The sequence below is a fragment of the Numenius arquata genome, chromosome 22, assembly GCF_964106895.1.
Source record: "Numenius arquata chromosome 22, bNumArq3.hap1.1, whole genome shotgun sequence".
NCBI lineage: Eukaryota > Metazoa > Chordata > Aves > Charadriiformes > Scolopacidae > Numenius > Numenius arquata.
In genome coordinates this window covers 7,485,834-7,502,858 of record NC_133597.1, presented here as the reverse complement: position 1 = coordinate 7,502,858, position 17,025 = coordinate 7,485,834, and the positions used below count along the sequence as shown (strand labels likewise).

The 17,025-nt window shown below is 48.8% G+C and overlaps 1 protein-coding gene across 1 annotated transcript in view; it reads right to left on the bottom strand.

Annotated features, from left to right (window-relative positions):
- The window catches only part of KIRREL3 (kirre like nephrin family adhesion molecule 3), a 130,491-nt gene extending 119,323 nt beyond the window's left edge, over positions 1-11,168 (bottom strand). The window contains exons 1-2 of the mRNA XM_074162283.1: positions 11,144-11,168; positions 10,147-10,224 (exon numbers count right to left, since the gene is read on the bottom strand). Coding sequence (XP_074018384.1) covers positions 10,147-10,224; positions 11,144-11,168 — 103 coding nt within the window. The remainder of the gene's footprint in view (positions 1-10,146; positions 10,225-11,143) is intronic.
- Positions 11,169-17,025: the final 5,857 nt, after the last annotated feature.

Here is a 17,025-nt window from a genome sequence, read left to right as displayed (position 1 = left end):
CCTGACTTGATGGCGCAGCCAGAGCTGCATGTCCAGGCTCTGCTCTGGTGGACACCATGTCACCAGCGTGACCTGTTTTCATCGCTAATGAAATACTGCTGCCAGCAACCTCTCTGGCAGGGTCCCTACAGCCACCGGGGGAGGAAAAGTAAATAACAGACCCCTGGGCTGCAGCAACAGCTCTGCAGAGAGGGGAAAATATCAACAGATCCACAGGCTGGAAGGTGAACTCTGCGGGGAGCCTGGAGGCAGTGCAGTGATGAGAAAGATGCAGCTATCGTCCTCAGAGAGAAGCCTGGCATCTCCTTAAATTCATGCTCCCCCCACTCCCCAATACGCTTTAAAAATAAACCAGTAGCACTGAAAGATGGCCAGCTGGGTGGTGTACATACCCTTATCTCTGCCCCCTTTTCAGGGGCATTTTAGAGGACAAGTTTTCCCCACAGCTTGCCATGTTCTGTAGGTGCACATCCCACTTCAAACACAATGCATTAAGGACCTAAAAGGGAGCGCAAGGGCAATGGACTTCAAGTAGCCAGGGTATTCTAAATCCTTCCTAGATATCGATCCATGTTTATTAATGCCTGAGATTCCTGAAGTGACTTTAGTGGGCCCTCCAGCCCCTGCAAAGGGATGGTACACGGCTTCTATGTGATCCCAGGCTCTCTTGCACACACTACCAGGCTGAACAGCAAGAGAAGCAGCTCCTGAATTATCTTATGCCGGTACTCGGGGAGAGAGGAAGTATTGTATTCATTTATTTAAGACTACGCAGCAATAGCTTTCCACAGGGGACCGCTACTCAGATCAATAGATAAAATTATACCCTTAGACCATTAACTGCTACAACAACACTGTTACCATAAAACTCACGGGCTCTGTACCAGATTTATAACCAGCAGAGCTGCTCAGCCGCACTGCAACCGCTGCAGACAAGTGGAGCATCATGGATGAAACTCTGCTCCCTCTCTCTAAAGGGAGAGAGAACGGCAGGAAGACGGGGAGGGGTTTCCTATCCTGCCTGAATGGAGTGGATCCTTCCCTCAGCAGCATCCTTCTAAATGTGCATGATGGGTGTCACCAGCAGGAAATTGGCTCCCAGCAGCATACGCCTCCCCAGTGAGGTCCCGTGTTCTACTCAGATTTCAAGCTGCCCCAACCCAGGAAAAGCCTCCCTTTGACACTAAACAAAAAACCAGTGTGTTTGCTGGTTTTTCCTCAGGTTTCACTTGCACCACTGCCTTGTTTAGCTAACAGACATTCAAAGCATCACAGAAATATCAATGAGACCTCTGCTGATAACAACGTATCTTTAGCAACTTCTCGGGAGCTGGCTCCATCCACTCACCTCTTCCTTCTCAAATGCCTTCATCAGATAAAGAACAGAAGGCTCAATGCAGCTTATAGGGGACATGCCTTCTCCAATCAATTGTGATTGTGCCTTCATGGGGAGATGTGAGTGACAACGCTTGGGGTAAGGAGAGCTTCCTTCTCAGGGCTGCCGAGCCCCAGAGGAGATTCATAGATTGATTCATAGATTGGTCCAGGCCGGAAGGGACCTCCAAAGGTCATCTAGTCCGACCTCCCCGCAGTCAGCAGGGACACCCCCAAACAGCACCTTTATTAACAAGGTCAAGTGCTGGGTCCTGCACTTGGGTCACACCAATCCCATGCAGTGCTACAGGCTTGGGGCAGAGTGGCTGGAGCTGCCTGGCAAAAAAGGATCTGGGGGTGTTGGTCATCTGTCGGCTGAACACAAGAAGCAGTGTGCCCAGGTGGCCAAGAAGGCCAACAACATCCTGGCCTGGATCAGGAACAGCGTGGTGAGTAGGACTCGGGAGGTGATCGTCCCCCTGTACTGGGCACTGGTGAGGCCCCACCTCGAGGGCTGTGTCCAGTTTTGGGCCCCTTAACACAAAAAAGACATTGAGGGTCTGGAGAGGGTCCAGAGAAGGGCAATGGAGCTGGTGAGGGGTCTGGAGCACAAGTCTTGTGAGGAGCGGCTGAGGGAGCTGGGGGTGTTCAGCCTGGAGAAAAGGAGGCTGAGGGGAGACCTTCTCGCTCTCTCCAATTCCCTGAAAGGAGGGTGTAGCTGGGGGGGGTCGGTCTCTTCTCCCAAGGAACAGGCGATGGGACAAGAGGAAATGGCCTCAAGTTGCGCCAGGGGAGGTTCAGGTTGGATATTAGGAAAAATTTTTACACTGAAAGGGTTATTAAGCCTTGGAATGGGCTGCCCAGGGAAGTGGTTGAGGCACCATCCCTGGAGGTATTTAAAAGACGGGTTGACATAGTGCTTAGAGACATGGTTTAGTGATGGGTGGGGGAGAGTATGTTTGGTTGTATGGCTTTCTTTTGTTTTTTTTATCAGAGTTAGGTTGATGGTTGGACTAGATGATCTTAAATGTCCCTTCCAACCTAGACGATTCTATGATTCTATGATTTATTGGCACTGACAGCAGAGTTAGCAATGTAAAGTTTGCACCGCATCCCATGGGGAGTTCTGGAGACCAGCTAATAATGGACCCGTTGCTGCACAGCATCCCAGCAGATTTCATGCTATGGATCCTGTAGCTTTGAGCAAAGCTTTGCAGAAATCCCATGCCCAGTCTGCAGACTGATGCCAGTGGGTCCTGCTGCTTGCAGTCTCAGAGGGCTGAGGGAGCTGGGGGTGTTCAGCCTGGAGAAAAGGAGGCTGAGGCGAGAACTTGCTCTCTACAACTCCCTGAAAGGAGGGTGTAGCCAAGGGGGGTCGGTCTCTTCTCCCAAGGAACGGGTGATGAGACAAGAGAAAACGGCCTCAAATGGCACCAGAAGAGGTTTAGATTGGCTATTAGAAAAAATTTTCACATTGGAAGGGTTATTAAGGATTGGAACAGGCTGCCCAGGGAAGGGGTTGAGTCACCATCCCTGGAGGTATTTAAAAGACGGGTAGGCACGGTACTTAAAGATGTGGTTTAGTGATGGTTTTTGTCAGTGTTGGGTTGATAGTTGGACTCAATGATCTGAAAGTTCCCTTCCAACATGGGCAATTCTATGATTCTATGATGCTCAAGTTGTTTAGGGGTTGTTGAGCTCCACTGTGTGCAAAAGCGGGCTTGAGCTAAACGAAGTAACACGTTACAGGTCTGGTCCCGAAGGACAGACATTTTCCACTGCCAGGCCAGAGAACTGAGAGAGGTTTGAGCTTCCCCAGCAGCACAGAGGCTGTTGGCAGTCAGTAGAGGAGGAAGATCACTTTTTACAGGGATAAGAAGGACTGGCTCCAATTTATCCTTGAGAATGAAGAAGATTCATGCTCAGCCTGCGCTGCTGCAGATGTAAAAGTCACTTGCAAGATCCAGATTAAGTGCCCCCATAAATCCAAGCAATTCTGAGGCAGCAAGTGCCTTGCTGGGCTGCTAATGGGTGGCATGAATACGTCACCATGCCTCAGTGCCACGCTCTAATAGGACGTTTTCCTGGCAGGAAGCGTTCACTGAACCCGCTTTGAACTACAGCAGGCAGCAGAAGAGGCGTTCAAGCGGAGTGACATTTGGAGCGGAGGCACCGCCAGCTTCTCTGAACAAGCCATTTTCCCCCAGAACAGCAGGGACCCCATCCCGGAGTCCCAGCTGGTTTCTCTCCAGGCAGCAAGATGGGGCCTGGCAGAGAGAGGAACCTTGAATCAGGCTGTTGGGGAAAGGATGCTCAACCTGCGGCAGGGAAAGGCATGGAGCCCCTCTGGAGAAGCGGGAGGGCACGGTGGGATGACTGGAGCAGGGTGGGACCAAACTGGGCACAGATCTGCCTACAGCCCAAAGGAGGGCGATGCATCCAGCTTACCAGGATATCCAGGGCTTCGGTATTTAGGACATGTTTTAAAGGCAGTTTTGGATTTAAATCCATCTCCTTTCCCATCTGGTATTGGATTTTACCCGTCTGGGCGCTGCTGCCGCGGCACCCCAGCACCCTGCAAGCCAAAATCCTCCCTCCCGCAGCACAGAGCGGCTGCAAAGGAACCCGCAGCCTTCCTTCTTCTGAGAGCTGCAGCTTCCCTCTGAGAAGCTGTTAAGAAGCAGTCAGAAAGAGCAACCTTTCATTGACAAGTCACTCGGCCCTTTAAACGATCTCCAAATAGTATTTTCTTTTTATTGCTTTCTGCAGTTTTAACAGCCTTGATTTCAAGTTACTTTGGCTTATGATAAACTCCAGATCTATAACGCTTCTATTCTCTCCCTCTTTGGTCTCTCTCGCCTGTTTCTTCTTTATGTTTTTATTAAAAAAAGATCCAGGAAAACAGATAGCAGATTAAAAGGGAAACAAATTGAAATGGGTCAAATGTATCTTGCTTAGATGACAGCCACCCCATTAGATACTTTTAAACAGGACAAATAATCCGTTCAGAAGCACAAGTGGGCTTTTACATTTATTCTAAATTACAAACCAAATGATTGCAGCCTCAAATGGAAGCACTGGCTAATTGCGCTAATATCTCACTAATTCCAGCACCAAGGAATGGGGGGAAAACTAACGAATTTCACCATTTTGCCAATTATTCAATTTAGACCAAGGTACATTATGCAAACCCTGGGTTGAGCTCCCTCTCCATTTTGTGATCTATGACAGGGACTGGAATTCCAATTATTAATAATGGAGGAGCTACAATTATTCTAAGGATGGGTACAAGATAATTATAAGCCATAAAACCAGCTTTCATACGCATTCACAGTTCTCTCCCCACGTCTCCCAGAACCAAAACCTTTCTGCAGCCCAGAGAGACGTTGAAGTTGAAGACAAAAAAACCCCAACCAGAGCTTCACTGCTCGCGGTTCATGAGCCTGAAACCCCAGCTGATGACAGGAGCCAGAAACAGGCAGCTGCCCAGTTCTCCCACACGGGCAGGGGCCGATCCGAAGCATGAGCCATCACAAAGAGAGCAGGCTGGTGGCTCACCAGTTCAGGCCATTGTCACTGCCTCTCTGGGCCAACCCCGACCTGTGTCCTATGTCTGAGGTGTCTCCTACGCTCGAGGTATGTGGTTGGTGCCCTTTTGGGACCTCCATTTTCCCCCAACAGGAGACATCAGAGCTTTGCATTAGTCCTAGCACCTTTCACAGAATCACAGAATGGCAGGGGTTGGAAGGTACCTTCGGACATCATCTAGTCCAACCCCCCGTATCTTTTTTCCTCTCTCCCTCACTAAGACTCTTTCTGATTCCCAGTTCCTCCTCTTCTTGCCATCTCACTTTCCAGCAGGCAGGATCACCCAGAGCAGGTTGGACTGGAGTGCGTCCAGGCGGGTTTGGAATATCTCCAGAGATGGAGACTCCACACCCTCTCTGGGCAGCCTCTTCCAGGGCTCTGCCACCCTCAAAGAAAATAAATTTTTCCTCATGTTCAGGCGGAATTTCCTGCGTTCCAGTTTGTGCCTGTTGCCCCTTGTCCTGTCACTGGGCACCACATAAGCTCCCAAACCTTCTGAACAAGAGCCAAGGTGAGATTTGTGGCTCAGACTGAAATGTTTAAGCTCTCACCCTCCATACTGCCCAAACTCAAGGTCTGTCGTACGCTCACAGCCCCACACGGCCTTTAGAGAAAAATCTCTTGCCTTGCATGCAGACAGTCCTTATCTGAGCAGATTTCTACAGTAATTACCCAGCAAATATGATTTGCTAAGCAACACCCTCTCCCAATTAAACACAGAGCAGCGTTTGTTGCTATGCGGAGCTGCAGCTCTGCAGTTATGGCTGCTGGAACGGCCGTGCTTTGTGGAGTGAACGGAGACACCTTGGATGCAGAAGACTCCAAAGACTGGGTTCTGCTCCCAGCCACGACGTGAATGGAAGGTGGCTGCTGCCAGAGATAACTCCATCACACCAGAGAGTGTTTGCACCTACAGCGGCTGACACCAAAGAGGCTGCCCTGCAGAACGGGGTACAGATTTCAGCCTCGTGCCCGTCGCTGACCGATGGTGTGGATGCGAGCAAAGCAGAAAGCAGGGCTACAAGCCAAGCAGGGAGCCAAAGAGGGGGAGTTTGTCTTTCCTTGAGCATGGATCATTTACTATTACATGGTCCAGGAGGAGGATGCTGCACCGAGTCCTTCTTCTGCCCCTTTTCCCAGACACTTCTTTCACTACCCCTCAGACACGAGGATGAAGCCCAGGAGGTTCAGATTAAATATTAGGAAAAATTTCTTCACTGAAAGGGTTATCATATATTGGAACAGGCTACCCAAGGAAGTGGTGGATTCACCATCCCTGAAGGTATTTAAAAGCCAGGCAGACGTGGTGCTGAGGGACGTGGGTTAATAGCGGTTTGGGCAGTGTTAGGTTGATGGTTGGACTCGATGATCTTAAAGGTCCCTTCCAACCCAGACAGTTCTATGATCCCACACAGTGGCAAAGCCGAGCACTGGGTCCATCCTACAGAGGTGCCACCCGCCCACTGCACAGGAGGACATGAGATGGAGCAAAGTGCCTGGAGACTGAGGTGAGAGGAGGGGAGCGAGCTGCTCTGCCCCACTCCCAGTGCACGGGGAGATGGTTGGAGGCACCTTCCAGCAGCCGACGGCTGGCGAGAACAGGTGGTGAAGGAGAAAGCTGACACCTCTCAGCGCTTAATCGTTCCCGTTAGTAGCTTTATGAATGGCAGCCAAAAAGTGCCATAATTGCTGCAGTGATGCTTGCTAATGACTCGAGTTAGATCTGGCAAGAAGACAAAGGCAGGAGAGAAGAAGAAAAATAGCAGGAGCAGGATCAACACCTGAATACCTGGACTTTGGCCACCTCAAAGAAGAGCAGAGCAAGCCTAACTTGGGATCTCCAGCTATGGATGGGCAGGGACCAAGAGCAATAGGTGAGCAGTGAGAGATGTTACAGAACACCCCTTGCCTTCCCTTGGGAAGGGAAGAGATCTGAATGTGAAGGGGAAGAGGGAATAAAAAAACAAGCCCCAGTTTTCAGGTTAGTTCAAGATCCTTATTCTCAGGGGACCAAAGGTGACCCACCTCATAGATACCACCTTTCGACTCCAAAGTCACCTTGAGCCAGGGCAGCACAAGCCCTGGGAAAAACGGGGTAACTCAGCTCGCTGCCAGCCTCAGCATGCCCCTCTGTGCCTCAGGACACCCAGTCCACAAGCTGTGGCTCCCACTGAATCACCGCCATGGCCAGGGAGAGCTCTTCCCAAGGAGGAATCCAGCCCCTCGCGAGCAAACCACGCTCCTCCCGATTATGTATCTGTTTCTGAATGTTAACAAACAGTCGGCAGCATCTGATTGAGTGGGTTATTAGCAGAACGAAGACAGATGGTGGAGGATTAACTCTAAAGCGTCTTTATTGCAAGGCCGTCATTACAGACAGCTCTACTTCTCTCTCCCTCTGTCTACAACTGTCACCAGCTTAATTTCACCCTACAACTCACAGCCGCACACCAAACAGCCATCCCAGCACGCAGATGAGGCAATTGTCAATCACGGCAAAGGGATAAGCATCCAGCAGCCACGCTGGAGCAGCACCTTCCCGCTCCCCAGCCCATCCACACCCCCAAATCGTGCCCACATCCAGCACCTTTCCTGGTGTGGGCACTGCAGTGGTGGCACAGCAAAAGGCAATCGCACCCGATGTGGCACAGCAATGGCAGCCGAAGGGATGGCACGCAAATCATTTTTGCCTTGCACCTCACCAGCCCAGGCGGCCCTGTTGCCTTACAGCTGGGAGAGACACCAACACCCCACGCAGACCTGGCTTTTCATGACACAGGTTGATATGAGGAACTGATATTTGTTAACTCACACCGACGGAGGCAAGTTCTTGGACACTTATTTTGGCTTCTCGCCCTGGAGGGCAGCTCAGCCAGAAAAGCCCGCATCTGCAATCGGTTGTGTTAATGGCCATCCATCCCTTGCCAGCTGGTAAACAAACAACATAATGCTACCAAAGACCCTCACTGGGCATGGCCGCAGAACAGCTGTAAGCCACAACATTTATTTTGCGCTGCTGGGAGAGGTTGTCGCGCTGGTCTGCAAGTGCCCAGCCTGGATGTTCTCCATGGGGAGAGCCAAGAGAAGCACCTCCCCACCAAGAAGAGCGATTCCTCCACACTGGCCTCCACCTAAGTCGTCTCTACCGACGAGCACATTTTGTAGACGACTCCGTTAAGTGACAGCAAGGTTCTAATGATCCCTGTAATTACCCATTTCCACTACGAAGGAGACCCCACACCTCATAATTATCCCATTACCCCACTGCCTACCTCTGCTTTCAGATCCTTCAGCTGCCCTGTAATTATTAATAGGGCTATTCATTAGCACCATCCTGCAAAAAAGAGGAAAAGCTCTCACTTGGCAAAACATGAAAGGGGAGCTCTCTCTCTCCTTATCCCTGCAAAGTAACTGGCCCAAAGAGTCTGGCTCAGGTACTTTGGGCAGGAAATACCTTTGCTGTGCCTCTGTAGATGACCAGACTTCTGTCCCCTGGGTCTTGGCTCACACGCCATTCAGTGTGGATCTGCACTGAAGTCCACCACAGGCCCAGGAGGCTGGAGGCCTGCAATTGTCATCCAGAACCATCTCTAGTGAAAACACAAGTCCTCGGAGGTCTTTGTAGCCATGGAAATCCCCCCACTTTGTTTTTGGCGGATTTTACCTTTAAACGTAATGGTCCTGCAGCCTGCGGGGGCCAGAAACTCACTGGCTGCACAGCTTCAGGCTGGCACACTTTGTTCCCTTTCCCACACAAAAGCTTTATTTTTGGCCTTTCATGTTTCTTTGTTCTCTCCACACAAAGCCATGTTCAGCCTGAAAAGGTGGCTCACTTTGTAGGCGGACAGCAGGCTTTGAATCCACCAGGGGACAGGAGCTTCTGTGAATGATCCCAAAGGATCGGCAGGGTGCCCAGGTGTGTCCCTGGTCCCATGGGCTCTTAGACACCCCCATGAGCATGCCCAGGGCTCTCAGACACCCCGTGAGCATCCCCAGGGTGCTTCTGCCCATCCGAGCACAGCCACAGGCAGCCTTTTCAAGAGGCTCAAAGGACACGAAGGTATCAAGAGAGAGACTGCACCTTCTCACAGCACTCGGACAAGACTTTGCCATCCATCTTCCCAGGGGGCAACCCCTTCCCATTAAAAACAACTCTAATCAATGTTTAAAAAGCAAGCGGTAATTAACAAGTACGAGGAAGTCTTGTGAAGTACTTTCCCCATGTTATCGGCTCAGTCTTAGGGCTCCTGGGGAACCGAAGGAACCTTTGATCTTCTAACTGATTTTTGAGCCATAGACTTGCCTCCACAAGAGTTTTACCGCCAGAAAGCTGATGCACCTTTTACTCTCATGAAGACAAGGCTTTCCACAAAAGCAGACACCTCCATGGTGAGATGCCAAGCCATCCCATGTAAGCTCAGCAGGGCAAAATCATTTCCAGTCAAATCCCGAACCACGTTTGAATTGAGTTTGCAGTCCCCAGAGCAACCTCACAGCAGCCAAGTTCTCCTTGATGCACCCTCAAGACCCTCTCATCTTGCAGGGCTCTGGGACCTTTAATCCTTCTCTGACCCAGTGTTACCCACAGATGGTGCTGCACCAGGATTTGGTCCAGAAAAAGAAGCCAGGCAGGGAAGCTACCAGAAGCAAAGATGCCAATTCTTCTGAGTGTAAATAGTTTTTGTTTAGTTATTACGCTTCATAATTATTTATGATATTTCGATGGATTAATCAATGCTCATAAAGTACTTGGGGGATGACTAGAATATAAATAGGGAAATTTGAATGAGGTCTCTGCCAGAGTGCAGGGATTTGACAAATGGAATGGCACCTCTGGAAATTGGTACTCTGAAGGCGTCACAGTGAGGTACCACCACCCAACTAGAATAAAAAGATGTAACTATCGCTGGAAGAGCTCCCCATGTGGCAAATCCTTTCCACGGGAAAGAGACCGTGGATTTTGGATGTATGGAACTATGAATTCCTGCTCTTCTCTTGCAGCTTTGTGCAGGGAGCTTCCCACATCAGTGCCCACTAAGATGTTTCAGAGATCAAAGGGGAAAGTGGGATTTTCTCCTTGGTGTGAACAAGACCCTAGCACATTCCTGGCAGCAGCACATCCACATCTCTTGTAATAAGTCTGCTGAAGAGGAAGGAAGAACAGAAGGTGGGGAAGCCGCTCACCTTCAGTCATCCTGCGGTACTTCTCCTTGTACATGAACCCCAGCACTAGGCAGCATCCTCTTCCTGGGAGCCCCAGTTCTGCAAGAGAAGAGAGAGCGATGTTAGAAGACTGGACTGGGGACAAGAGCAAGCCCAGGGTGATGCTGTGGGGAGCAAATCCTGCCGGTTACACTGCTCGGGCAAGGCGTCAGCGGGGCAGGCACATAACTGAAGGTGTTGGTCAGCCTCATGGTTGAACTCTGCTGGGTGTCCCAAACCATCTGCTGCTGTGCTGCTTCCCTTAACCACGAATATCCAAAGGCAGGAGGGCCACCATCCCCTCCCTTGCCCATTTCTTAAGCTCTTCTCTACACCAAGCGGAGGGAGTGAGCTGCATCTTCCTCCACATCAGCGTGTTGCAACGATATGGACTCTTTAATCCCATTCTCCCTTAACAGGCAGCACAGTAAGATAGGAACTGGCCCTTGGAAGGGAAGATAAATCTGGCTTGAGGCATCTTGCTCTTTTAGAAGCAAGTGACCCTACAAGCAGCAAAGTGCCAGAGTGTGAGGAGGCGCATGCCTTTGATGCCTTGATTTCTTAATGGGGCTTTCTGGCTATCGATAACAAACAGAGAGAGATCTGAGCACGGGTTTTTCCAGAAGTAGGTTGCACGCGTGCGTGCTCTCCCTGTGCGCATCTCAGAGTGGCAAAAAGCTCCAGTTCTTCAAACAAATTCTCCTGTGTCACAGTGGAGAAAATTAAGGTACCACGTCCCTGATGCTGCCTGCCTGTGGACCTGCAGAGCTCCTCGGGGGCTTCTGTGCTCTGCAGAGCCCTGCTGATCAAAGCCCCTTTGATGTTTACTTAATGTGGCTGTGGGTCTCTTTAGAGCCCCGCTCTGCTGAGGAAGGAGCGTGCGGGAGTGCCACAAAGTTGTGCCGCCCGCGAGAGGGGAAGGCAGCGAAGCAGGAGGGCTGAGAGCGCAGAGACAGCTCGAGAGCAGAGCCACCAAGACCGGCAGCCTCGGCTTTTAGCGTCATGGTGCCAAGTTGGGTTTGAAGTGCAGATCTGGACTGTGTCCAGAGGAAGAAGAAGGTTGCTCACCACAGCGTGATGTGATGTGCAGGGAAGATACACAAATTTATACGGGTAATACAGGTATACACAGTATACACAGTATCCCTCCCCAGTGCTGCCACGACATCCCAGCAGAGGGGTTAGCATCCTCCTGCTGCGCACAGAATGAGGCAGAATCAGAGCCTAAACCCAGAAAAGACAGATTTCTTTTGACCCCAGGACACTCATGGTACAAGCAAGATGAGTTAAAGCAGTTTCTCTATTATTAAACAGGACTCTACCCACAAAAGGCTGAGGACCAACAGCTCCTGATCCTGAGGCTCCCCACCGGGGAGAACATAAGGATCTAACCAAAATAAATCAAACATGTAATCCCACTGAAGTCGATGCTCAGACAAAAGTAAGTCCCTTGGGATGCTTACAGTAAGCTGAAATTTAATTGCCCCTCTAAATCCACATTGCCACCTAAGGTAATGCCCCAGAAAGAAATAAGCATCTCCAGAAAGTGACTCATTTCCCCTACCCAGGATGACTTTGGGGGTGCTTGTAACTCTCTCATTGGCCATAAAAGGTGGTGACGAACTCAGATGTCTAAAGATTAGACAAATCAGGGCAGGCGAAGCAAACTATCCACAGAGTCCCAATTAGCAGAAAGAGGTAAACAGCAACCATCTCCCATCTCTGAAGCAAAGGTGGAAACCAGCCCTCTTGCTCTGCAGGACTGAGGCAACGTGACTGATGCCACAAAAACTGCAAACACACCAAGAAAGGTGCCGACTTGCAGAGCCTCAGATGCCTCCAATGATCCTGAGCGCTGCAAGGACCTGCTGGTTTGGCTGAAAGACATTCAGCACCAGTTGTCTCCCTTGGGGCTGCCCGATAACTCGAATCGATAAGACCTTGCTGAACTCCCAGTTTCCACGGAGGGTTGCTCAACGCCCATGAGAGCAGACCCAGCGCTTGTGGCCAGAGGGCTGCAAGCCTGCCAATAGCCATCCAGGCCCCCAGGGCCATTTACACCCACCCTGTGAAGCAGGCAAACGGCATTTATGTCTTTATTGATAGGAAAGCAAAACTGCATTGATTCCTATTGAGCCTTCAACGAGCACCAAGGTATCAAAGTGTAATTAAAACAACACAATTAGATTAGCGTTACACAAGGCAGCGCAGCCCACAGTGGAGTTGAGCAAGCTGGCGTACCTACCTAACTAATTCAGACGTGCATCCCGGCGTGCGCATGTGGGCCTGTTTGTGGATGCTGGTGGGTATTTTCCTGAGCACACAGACCTGGCACAAGAGGGGCTGCCACGCTTTCCAGGGACCACAACCACAAACATCACCAAGAGCATCCTGAACCAAAGCAGTGATGGAGGCAGAAATAGCTCCAGCCCACTTGGGGATGAATATCATAGACTGCTTTGGGTTGGAAGGGACCTTAAAGATCATCTCGCTCCAACCCCCTGCCCTGGGCAGGGACACCTCCCACCAGACCAGGTTGCTCCAAGCCCCGTCCAACCTGGCCTTGAACCCCTCCGGGATGGGGCAGCCACAGCTTCTCTGGGCAACCTGGGCCAGTGTCTCACCACCCTCAGAGTGACAAATTCCACCACTCAGGTGTCCAGCTCTCATCTTCCAGTCTCCAACGCTCCCCAAGAAGGAAGTTGTGCTTTAGGGGCTGTGGGAAGTGGCTACAACCCAAGGCAACATCTGTGCTACCCAAGAGGTTCTAGTCACAACTTCTCCCTTGGAGAAGGGAGGGAGGTAGGGACAGTCAGGGCTGAGCCACGTGGGCTGGATGCAGATGAAATCTGGGTTATTACCCATCTGGAGGCCAGATCAGCACACACCGGTATGGGTGTCTATCTTCCATTTGCCTCCCTGAGGGGTGCTATAATTAATGCTTATAAAACACTTTGATATCCCATGATGAAAGAAGCTATACAAGAGAACTGCATTATAATAATTCATACCATAAATTTGAGAGAACATGCAAAAACCTTTACAGCTAAAGGCACCTTTAAATACTTAAGAGTGCCTCTAAAAGGTAAAATACTTCAAGACAACTCTGTTGCTTAAGGATGTCTCACCACTTCATGGCTCTTAGTGACTACCTAAAGCTAAAATAGTTAAGCAGACACCCAGCATTTTAAATGTTTTGGCTTCAGGGGGGCTGCTGAGATACCACTGAAAACAGAATGTTTTAACCCATGCATGTCCCCCACCCCCAAAACAAACCCCATCCACCTCCTTGCAATAGCAATTGATTTTTCCCAGAGTGAAACTAGTTATGGTTGAAGTTTCTTATCCCAGGCGCTTTGAGAAAGTGTGAGCTTAAGTATCTTGTTTGGTAAGTACATGGCAGAACCATGGTTTTGACTCTCTCAAAGGTACCTACATTAATTCACCTCAAAACCTGCAGAAGAACCACTCATCAGACAAAGCACAAGCCAGTTCAAACCACATGTTGCCAGTGACAACAAAGCAAAAGCCAATTAAAAGACACAGGAGTTCAGGCTCTTCTAGAAAGGGATCTTTATGCACAGACCAGGCAAGTTTGCTTTGAAAGAAGGATTTCTCTTTGCTGGCCCAAACTATGGAATCCTCCTGCTTTTTCCCATCATTTGGGGTTTCCTTACTCAATTTCAAGGCAATTCAACCCATAACTCGGGGATGGAACTGAGTTTCTGATCAACCGGTGCAGTAAAGGCTAAAGCTGCAAAGCAGTAATAAAGGTTTATTAACACAACCATAATGGGTACTATTGTGTAGCTGTATTCCACCAGGAATGAGAATAAATGTTTAATAGCCCAATAATACCTGTTTAATAATTTTTCCGCTCATCCTGTCTAATTGAAGTTTATTAAAGAACGATAAACTTTACAATCGTTGTAAAGGCATAAATGCAATTCCGTTGCTTATTTAATATTGACTTAATTATATTACAACTAAGTTATATTTTCCCATACATATTAAATATCAATTAGCTGTTTTAAACTATTGATTTGTATTTAATTAACTATGCTATTATATACCAATTAAGCTCTTATAAGAGAAGCAGAAACAGCTGGTCTCTTAAATTAAATTTTAAAAACTTTGTATTAACATAAATATCACGTTCCCATTTTCTCATGTTTTCCTTCCAAAGAGATGGCAATTTGTTATCTGTAAATATTTTTCCAGTCACATGTTATATGCATGAGCTTTGTTCTGAACTTTTTCTTTTCAGGATGGGAATGGACAACCTCCGTGACAGATATCTTAGTGTCAGCGACACCAAAACATGGCAACTAGGAAAAATAGAGGGTTGGAAAACCGGGGGATCTCAGAAGCCAAGAACTTTGGTGGGAGCTCTTGGAAGAGCATGGAAGTCGCCAAGGAAGAAGCTCAATATCTCCCTCTTTGTTTCTAAGCTGGCCAGCAAGGGTGATATAAGATCCTACATCACCAAATCCAAGATTTTTGGATCACTTGAAAATACTTTGGTTGAGAAACCTTATGGTCCTGTTTAGAAGTTTCCTGTCCCGATGGATTAAGTTGTCTGCTGTTGAATATCTTGCTAAAGAAACATATTATGAACAGAAGAGACCTATCTCACAAGTCTTTCCCTGTACTTGGCTTCTCCACGTCTAGCAACAACTCATCTCAAAAGCTAGAAGTGGGAGAAGGACCATTTTCTTTGTTTTTCAGCATCCTAGTTCAGCATCCAGGCTCAGTAACATCCTGCTTTTCTCCTGCAGATTTCCTCAACATCCTTGTGACTTCTTCTCAGCGGACTTTGCTCTGGGCACCCACAAAGCAAGGTGCATCCTTCCCCTCCAAGTTCACCTTCTGCCATGAGTGCTGGATGCCAGCTTCCTTGGCATTCGTTTCCATCCAGGAGCGTTGCTGAAAGATCCAAACTGCTGCCGCCTTTTGGCGGAGAGCAAATGGATCCTTTGGCATGTAGTTTCTATATTACACCATTCGGCAGAGCAATCCGAGATCCTCAGAGATGAAAAAAGCTATATAAATGCAAGTTATTATGAAATCTGTACCCTGTTAATTTATAAAAATATATTAAAAAACCTAAGAGGCTTCCCAGATGAGAAAATGGGCACATTACTGTTTGAAATATGAATGAACCAGAGATCAGTGTTAAATGCTGTAGTGATATTGTATTTTATTCTATAGTGCTCTGCAGAAAAGTTGCATTTATAAACCCATTTATTGTGTTATGTACTTGCAAACCACCTTGTCATCCATTTATTGCACAAATAAAATCTTAAAAGCAGAGGATTAGTTGAGTGTATCCCTGTGGGACCACAATCTGACTTTAAAGAATCCATCAATGAAGGAAAACAGATGGAGCAGAGGTGTTTGCCAGCTTGTTGCTCCGAGATGTAAAACACAACTGTGCAGAAGGGCCATCCTCCGACGGTCCGCAGCCCCGGAAATCCTGTTTGGATTAAAGAGGGAAGGCTCATACAGCAGAGCTTGCAGGAACCAGGCACCTGGTCAGGAGCCAGCTCTGCTCGAGGACTTTGGAGTGGCAAAGTCTCCTCTCTTGCTGCTGCACAGGGGTGAAGACCACCTTGGGGAGGACTGTTCAACTTTGCACGGCAAAGGAGAGTTCCCTGAAATTGAACCCTTGTGAAGTACCTCTGTTAAGGCCTTAAACAATGCTGGAGAGACACGTACCTGCAGCTCAAAGAGCAGCATCACCCAAACAAACCATCCTCTTAAGGGGAATTTCTGGTGCTGAAGGGTGAAGGTCTGGAGGACCCTTAAAACTTCCATCAAACATTCGTTTGAGTTAAAAAACAATAATGGAAAATGACAGGAAAACTTGGGGGTGTTCATTTTCACTGAGTCTGTTTCAATCCAGTGCAAAAATGAGAAAACATGACCCAGGAGGAGGTTCTCTGGGACAAACAGCTTTAGAGAGGCACATGCCTGGAAATATCATAGGACACTGCTCTCCAAGCTGCCTTGAAAGACATCAGCACCAAGAGCTTCAAGGGGAAGAGCAGAGAAACCACGCAGTGAGTAGCTCTCCTCAAGGAAGAGCTCTGCCCTGCTACCAGACAATTAAAAGTTGCTTCTTAGCAGGAGACACAACAGGCAGAAGGGAAAAGGAGGAAAGAAGGATTCATGCTGCTGAGGAGAGACAATTATTTCCCTGTGTTCCCCAGCTAACGAAGGGAAAAAAGGCACCTCCAAGTTATAAGTCAGCACTGAAGGGTTTTGAAGAGCTTTTTTTGAGTGGCAACACAGAGCCTTTGGTCCCTAAAGTTCAGTTTGCTGAATCTGTCTGTGTTCCCTACTCTCCTCCCCAGCCTTCCATGGCTGGTGCTCCTTTTCCTAGCCTCTTCCAAACATACCCTATTTGGGAAGCATCGAGCAAGTGAAGAAGAATCCTCACAAACCCAAATCCAATCATCCTTAGGATTTTATTCCTTCCTCCAAAGAAGCCTAAAGGAGCTGCTGTAGGAAAAAACAATTTATCCCAGAGTAAGGCAGCCTGTGGTGCTCAAACCTTCATGCATAAACCTTGTATGCACAGGTACACTTTAACACTAATCAAGCCAGAAATTTCTGTGTACTCTTTCTAAACCACTTGCAGGCATTGGGAATGGCCGGTGGGGCTGCCCACACCCACCAATCTTTGGGGAATACTGGCAAGAAACAGTCACCTGCAACTCCCTCCCTACACATCTGACTTCTGAAGGCTCCACCAAGGAGAGACACGCAGCCAACTGTCCCCAGCAACGCCCCCAGGCCCTCTCCATCCCTGCGGGGTCAACCTTTCATTGTACAGCCTCACAGCATGCAGGCGTAGCT